This window comes from Myotis brandtii, unplaced genomic scaffold (genome assembly GCF_000412655.1).
Source record: "Myotis brandtii unplaced genomic scaffold, ASM41265v1 scaffold589, whole genome shotgun sequence".
In the NCBI taxonomy this organism is placed as follows: Eukaryota; Metazoa; Chordata; class Mammalia; order Chiroptera; family Vespertilionidae; genus Myotis; species Myotis brandtii.
Genome location: NW_005370220.1, coordinates 1,344,944 through 1,353,059, shown reverse-complemented (window position 1 = coordinate 1,353,059; position 8,116 = coordinate 1,344,944). Strand labels below are relative to the sequence as shown.

Below are 8,116 nucleotides of genomic sequence, written 5' to 3'. Positions count from 1 at the left end.
CAGTGATGGTGAACCTTTTGAGCTCGGCGTGTCAGCATTTTGAAAAACCCTAACTTAACTCTGGTGCCGTGTCACATATAGAAATTTTTTGATATTTGCAACCATAGTAAAACAAAGACTTATATTTTTGATATTTATTTTATATTTAAATGCCATTTAACAAAGAAAAATCAACCAAAAAAATGAGTTCGCGTGTCACCTCTGACACACGAGTCATAGGTTCGCCATCACTGATCTAGTGTTATGTCCAAGAGGTCAACCAGATGGCAGGATCTGGTAACCAGAAAAAGTTACAAACAGCTGAAGGAGATCGGCTGAGAGGGGGAGAATTGGCAGGGACAGAGAAAGTATACAATGATCATCATCTTTAAGGAGTAAAGGATGTGTGAGAGGCAAGACATTACAAGCTCTAGAAGAGAAAATAGGGCCCAAGGGAAAGAGAGTTACATAGAAGCAGACTTCAGTTTGATATGAGGGAGGGGAGTTAGTAGTGAAGAAGGCCTGTTTCTCACACTCAACTTGTCCAAGACTGAACTTATTAGCCAAACCTGTTTCTCTTCTTTATTTCCTTGGTTGCTCATTCACCCAGTTGCTCAAGCTAGGAAGCATGGCAACCATCCACCTCTTCTCCTTACTGAAACCATAAATTCAAACACCAAGATCTACTGATTTTACATCCTAAATTTTCCCAATTTATTTATGACTATCAGAATTGCCACAATTCTGAGCTAAGACATCATCTTTCAACTGCACTACTGCCAAGAGTTTTCAATTGGTCTCCCTATATCTATTCTTGGCCCCTTTCAATCAGTTAAGCTCACACTAAAATCTAATCCTATTACCATCTCATTTACATTTCTAAACCCTTCTATGGCTCTCTACTGAACTCACATCTTCAGCCACATTGGCCTTCTTTCAGTTCCTTAAACGCACCTGGCAGGCTCCTTCAGTCTCAGAGCCTCTAACCAGACTGGTCTCTCAGTCTACAATGCTCTTCACTGTGTCCCTGGCGCTGAGTCAATGCAAATACTCATCCTTAGGGCTCAGCCCAAACTCTTCCTCAAGGAAGCTTTCCCTTATTCCTCAAACTAGGTGAGATCTCAAAGTACCTAATACTATGTTGCTCTTATCACAACCATCAAAACATCTGTATGTTATTAGCTATTTAATGTCAGTCTTCCATTCTGCTGGCTAATAATTTCCAGTTTGGTAAGTATTTCTGCTAGTTCCCAGGGTACCTCACAATGCCTAACATAGGGAGGTACTCAATAAATATCTGCTAATGAACAGAGCAATGGTGCAATGAACACAGACGAATAAAAATTCCTACAAAAGAGATCCGAAAGAAACTGGGAAAAACAGCAAGAAAATCTGTTAAGTCCCACATCAATGCAAAGCAGGAAATAATCAGAAACTTAGAAAACTAGGGGATAGGACTTTAGCCTAGTAAAGGTGAGGTCCAGTGACTCCAAAGACTGAAGCACAAATATGCTGCAGAATAGAATACAGGTTTTGACAGGCTCACAGTAGCACCTTTTGATGACTTGAGAATTATAAAAGGACATCCCTGTGGTGCAGTCCTAGTTCAAGTGACTGCACCTTAGATAAATTGAACGTTTTACTGCCCTTTGTGCTTTCCTTTTTTCAGTTTGCTTCTAAGAGTAAGTAGCCCTACCTGGTCTTGGCAACTGAAGCCACAGGATTAGTACTAAGATTTCAAAAGAGGTTGTTTTATTTGTGTTTGAGGGGAAGGGGAAGCAAGAGATAAAATAGCCCCCTTTCAAAGAAAAATCTGAACCTATCACTTCCTAGCAGCAAACAATCTGTAGATTTACTACTTAAAGCTAGTGGCTCCAAATACCAAAACCTAAAAGGACTGTCACTGGGACTCTGGACTCTTTACTGTATATTCTTTTTTTTTTTTTTAATATATTTTATTGATTTTTACAGAGAGGAAGGGAGAGGGATAGAGAGCCAGAAACATCAATGAGAGAGAAACATCGATCAGCTGCCTCCTACACGCCCCCCACTGGGGATGTGCCCGCAACCAAGGTAAATGCCCTTGACCAGAATCAAACCCGGGACCCCTGAGTACGCAGGCCGACGCTCTATCCACTGAGCCAAACCGGTTCTGGCATCTTTACTGTATATTCTGAGTAAGAAGAACACATGAGAAAGGATAAAATTTAAACCTTTAGAGACTCTAAGCATTTAAAAGACGGTGATACCTCTATTTTACCTTACCTTTACATCAATGCCTCCCCAATTTTAATTCAAAACACAAACAAAATTAAACTGTAAATGATCTGATTTCCCCATGATGACTACTTAGATTTTTTTTTCTTGCAAAGTATCAAGTTCTTTCAAAAGTTCCTTCTCTATGGCTTGCTGGTATTTTAAGCACATGCTTGCTGGATGAATGGATGGATGGATGGATGGATGAATAAATGATGGATAAATGATGGATGCTGAACTAGGGTGTGCTATGGGATATTGGGCAAGGCCCCTATGCTCTCTCATCTTCAGTTTCCACATCTATAAGATGAAGAGCTTGGACTAGTTTTCCAGGATCTATTCTGGTCTTTTTTTCCTCAAAGCATAGACAGCTTGGAAACCTAATTGGTTAGAAATGTAGGTCTGCCTTCAGGAAGACATAAATGGGGTTGTTACAACCTTTATGAGCAGAAAGACAGGGCCCATCAAAGTCCCGTTAGCTAATAGGCTCAGATCCCATACGAGCTGCCCTCAAACAGTCATGCATAAAAACAATGAAGAGAATGTTCAATTTTCTCTACTTCCCCAAGCCAGCACTTCCTGAACCATGCTGTGGAACACTAACTCTGTGTGCTGTTAATAAGTGTTCCTAAAAAAAAAAAAAAAAGGCGCTTTAGTACTATGAATGTTAGGTACAGTAGGTTAAACAAATTCAAACAGGTTTCTTTATGTAGGGCTTCTCAGAGCTATCCTATATAATAAAAGGGTAATATGCAAATTGACCCTAACAGCAGAACGACTGGGAATGACTGGTCACTATGACACACATTGACCACCAGGGGGCAGATGCTCAATGCAGGAGCTGCCCCCTGGTGGTCAATGCGCTCCCACAGGGGGAGCTCTGCTCAGCCACAAGCCAGGCTGACGGCTGCCAGCACAGCGGTGGTGGTGGGAGCCTCTCCCGCCTCCTCAGCAGTGCTAAGGATGCCCAACTCCAGCTTAGGCCTGCTCCCCACTGGTAAGTGGACATCCCCTGAGGGCTCCCAGGCTGCCAGAGGGATGTCTGACTGCCAGCTTAGGCCCGATTCCCCGGGGAGCGGGCCTAAGCCAGCAGGTGGACATCCCCCGAGGGGTCCCGGACTGCGAGAGGGCACAGGTCAGGCTGAGGAACCCCCCGAGTGCACAAATTTTTGTGCACTGGGCTTCTAGTTAGTAATAAATACCTACCAGGTCTTGTGCTAGGTCCTCATTACAGGCATTTCATTTACTCTTTATTTTACAGGTGAGAAACTAAGGCAGAGAGGTTAAGAAACTGACATAATATCACACAGCTCATAAGCGATGGCACTAGATCTTAAATCAAGGTTTGTTTATCATCAAAGTAAGTTCTCTTAATCACCATATGGTACTGGCTTCCATTGGCCTCCAAATGCTAACAGATCCCACCAATCTCTAAGAGGGGTCTCACAAAATTATTTGTCCATGGACCTTTTATTATTTATTTCTCTGCAAGTCTATTTTTCTCTAAATACCTGTATTTCTACTAGTCAACAGAAGGCCACTCAATCCTTCAAGAAAAAATTTCAACTAACTAGGAAGCAGAAATTAAAATATTAGAACTAGAGATGTAAAAGACCTTTCCATCCAAGACCCTCATTTTCCAGAAAAGCTTGTTAACTTCTGAAAGAGGCAGTAACTCAGAGTAAAAGGAAGAATTAGATTCTAGATCTTCTAGGTTCTAGCATATAAACCTTTCTCATTATGCCTCTAAAACATTTTTATGTCTGAGGTTTTCAGCATATAACCCTGTTTATAACTGATGTAAAGATTTCCTCAAAGCAAGTGACTTTGGTTTACCCAATATTTAGTCTTGTCTTTACTATTAAACTGCAACAAAAAAATAAAGAAACCGCAAAGAACTGTCAAAGGTAAAGGTCCAAGGAAACATTACCTGAGAATATCATAACTGGCAAAGTCCCATTGGTAGAGGCCCAGTGCTGAACTACAGACGATGTATTTGCCATCAAAATGAAGTCTTGGCTGCAGGCAGATACTTCTATCCTCAGAGACAGACAGTGTCTTTAAGCACTTGCAGTTGATTTCTCTCCCAATTGGCCAAATCTACAGATAAAAGAAAATCAGGAGAGATGACAGATGCATCACCATAGAAAAGCATGTTCCCTTAATGTGGCTTTTGCCTGCTGAAGTCAGATATAAAGTGAAGTAAACTGGAAAAACAGGTTTTACAGTTGAGTTCAAACTCTGATTCTGCATGTATGTGCTGTGCTGCCTTGGATAAAATACTTAATCTCTCTGAACCTCAGTTCCCACAATGAGGATAATAAATGCCTACCACATGGAACAATTTTAAAGGTGCACTAAAAACATATGTAAGATTGCTCTGTTAACTTTTTGCAATTTTTTTTATTACACAAATAAATGTTTATATTTTCATAGTTCAGACCTAAGAATTAAGGAGGGTAGAAGATACATGTCATAAAAAAACAGAATACATTAAAGATTATTTTCTGTTCTTCATTTTAAAATTAGAGTTAGCCCTGGCCTGTGTGGTTCAGTTGGTTGAGCATTGTTCCATGCACCAAAAGGTCGCCAGTTCGATTCCCAGTCAGGGCATATGCCCAGGTTGGGCTCGATCCGAGGAGGCAGTCGGTGGATGTTTCTCTCACATTGTGTTCATTCTCTCCTCTCTCTCTCTCAATAAAAAACAAAACACACACATGCACACATAAAACAAATAAAAATCAGGGTTAGAAATTGCCCATAACATAGAGATAATGAATAATTCCCCTTGCAATAAGTTTAAAATGTCTTGGACTAAGACATTTCTGTCTACCATGAAATTTCATTTTAATTTAATTTTAATGTTCTTATACTGGCCAGTCTTCTTTGATGACAAAATAATAGAGAAAAAAACCTTACCTTGATCTCATATTTGTCTGCACTTAAGAGGATGTAGTCTCCAGGGCTGTGCAAGAGAGACTTAACTTTGCACTTCTGCAAAACCACCTAGAAATATAAATATCCACATTACAGAAAGATCTTTTTAATGCTACTGTTACCTTGCTTTTTTAAAAAAATTAAAATATGAAAAAGAGCTTGAAATGATATTGTATGCTAAAGTAACTGAGCTAAAACTCTACGACCAAGTTAACCTCCACCAAGGGTTTTACTACAACCAGAGTCTCTAAATTATCAGCAGAATCTAAAATGTCCAATGTTGGCAGCATTTAATGTTGGCTTTGGTCTGGAAGCAAACATTAGGACTGGTTTTAAAAACTGTAAAATGTTACTTTATAGAAAATGTGAGGAACAGAAAAAAACCCACAGACATAGAAAAAAATACAAATCATCTGTTTTCATAAGCATGTGCATTATAAAGGAAAAAGCACTGGACTTAGGACTAAAATCTGCCATATATTGACTTTGTAGCATTGGACAAGACCACCTAATCTTTTTCTCATTTTCCTCATCTTTAAAATAGGGGATGAGACACTTATTAACTCTCATAACTGCAATGAAAATGAACTAAAGCAATGTAAATAACAACATAATAATGCAACAGAATCCAACATTCTATTAGCACTTGGGGTAATCTATAAATACTAGGTTCTAGTTATTTTTTGTAGTAAATCAGCACAAAGTAAGCTGGGAGGTCAGGCTTACTCATTTAGAAGCCTAGGTTGCACATTCAGCTGAAACTGACAGACCTGCTAAGTGCCAGGCACCCTACTGGTAATGTCCCCCTCATCTCTTTTAATATTCACAGGAACATTTAGCAGATGATGAAACTCATGCCCTGAAGGTAAGAGGGACTTACCTAAGACATCATAATCAGAGTCCTGGCCCCAAGTCCACTGTTTTTAACACAACACCAAATTGCCTTATATAACTTCTTTAAATACTCAACGTGCCCTGGCCCATGTGGCTCAGTTGATTGGAGCCACCAAATCTCATGCACCAAAAAGTGGCAGGTTTGATTCCTAGTCAGGGCACATACCCAGGTTGCAGGTTCAATCCCTGGTCGGGGCATGCACAGGAGGCAACTGTTTCTCTCTCACACTGATGTTTCTCCCTCTCTCCTTCTCTCTCCCTTCCTTTCTCTAAAAAAATAAAAATATAACACATAAATACTCAATGTGCCCAATACAGGAGTATTTTCCCAATTTATTATGATGGTAAAACAGGCATAACATAAAATGTACTATCTTAACAGTTTTTACAGTTTAGTGGTCTTATCAACCTTCTCACAAACTGCTCTCCTTTAGCTCCACCTATTTCAGAAAGACACAATCATCATCCAATCTAAAACCCACTAGTCACCTCTGACTCTCCTCTTTGTTCCCCATGAGTCGGCAAGTTTAACTGGCTTTTCTTAAAGACACGTGTGCCCTTCTCTTTCTTTATTGCCGCAAAACTCCAAGCTGTGGATATCTTTTGCTTAGAATACTGCAAAAGCCTAAGTGGCCACCTGTATCCATCTGTGCCCCACTCAAACCCACTTTTTTCTTAGCAATTATTTTCTTCCTATATGTGCCCTGACTGGGGATATAACCTGCAACCTTGACAAATCAGGACAATGCTCTAACCAACTGACCTACCCAGCAAAGGAGCAGTTATTTTCTTAAAATATAAATCACACCAGAACCTTTCACAGTACATATTCACCAATGCTTTCTGCTATACTTGTGATATCCAAAATCCTTAATATGGCCGAGTCATACATAATGGCCACTGTCCTACACCTCCCCCAAGAACCGCACAGCTCCACTGGCCTTCTAGGTCATCAAATGTTCTCTGTTCTTTTCCACACCAGGGCCTGTGCCACACTGCACCCTCTGAAACACTCCACTACACAGCTACCTCCAATTTATTCTTCACATTTTGTCCCTTCTCAAAAAGCTTTCCCTGAGCAAATTAGATACCTTCCTAGATTTTTTTCTCAGACAACACTACACTTTCCCTCATAGCACTTAACACAATGTGTAATTATGTATTTACACGTGAAGTTACTATTTATTAAGTATTTCTCCTTCTAGACTAACATTTGTGTCAGGCCTCAGTCTGTGTGGCTCACTCCTGCATCCTCAGCCCCTCACAGAATAGCATGGCAGGTTCAAATGTTTCTGCATGGCATTTCCATTATTAATACTGCATTCCAAAGAAGCATCGAACAGACTGTCAAACTACAGCGGGAAGGTAGGGGAGGGTTGGGGGGGTAAGAGATCAACCGAAGGACTTGGCATGCCATGTATAAACATAACAATGGACACAAGCCACTGGGGGGTATGGTAGGCCAGAAAATGGTCAAGGGGAGAAAAAAAGGGGGACATATATAATACTCTTTGTAATACTTTAAGCAATAAAACAAAATTAAAAAAACAAAAAATAATAATATTTGATTTTAAAAAAGAGCATACAATGTGGTAGGCCATCTCTTCAATAAATGGTGTTGGGATACTTGAACAGGTACATGAAAAAAACACAAAAAACCTAGACCACCAACTATACTGTACACAAGAATAAACTCAAACTGAATAAAAGACTTAAATGTAAATCATGAAACCATAAATATCCTAGAAGAAAACATAGGCAGTAAAATCTCAGACATCTCTCACAGCAATATTTTTGCTGATATATCTCCTAGGGCGAAGGAAACAAGGAAAATAAACAAATGGGACTATACCAAACTTAAAAGCTTCTAAACAGCAAAGAACCAACAACAAAAGGAAAAGGGAACCCACTGCATGGGGGAACATATTTGCAATGACACATCTGATAAAGGGTTAATTTCCACAACATATAAAGAACGTATACAACTCAACACCAGGAAGACAAACAATTCAATTAAAAATGGGCAAAGGACCTAAGTAGACACTTCTCC

The 8,116-nt window shown here is 39.8% G+C and overlaps 1 protein-coding gene across 3 annotated transcripts in view; it reads right to left on the bottom strand.

Annotated features, from left to right (window-relative positions):
- FBXW2 (F-box and WD repeat domain containing 2) overlaps positions 1 to 8,116 on the bottom strand; it is a 26,997-nt gene that overhangs the window by 2,128 nt on the left and 16,753 nt on the right. For 2 of the 3 annotated variants that reach the window (XM_005879212.2, XM_005879213.2), the window contains exons 5-6: positions 5,155 to 5,241; positions 4,166 to 4,335 (exon numbers count right to left, since the gene is read on the bottom strand). In XM_005879212.2, coding sequence (XP_005879274.1) covers positions 4,166 to 4,335; positions 5,155 to 5,241 — 257 coding nt within the window. The remainder of the gene's footprint in view (positions 1 to 4,165; positions 4,336 to 5,154; positions 5,242 to 8,116) is intronic. The other variant, XM_014550188.1, reaches the window with a different exon arrangement.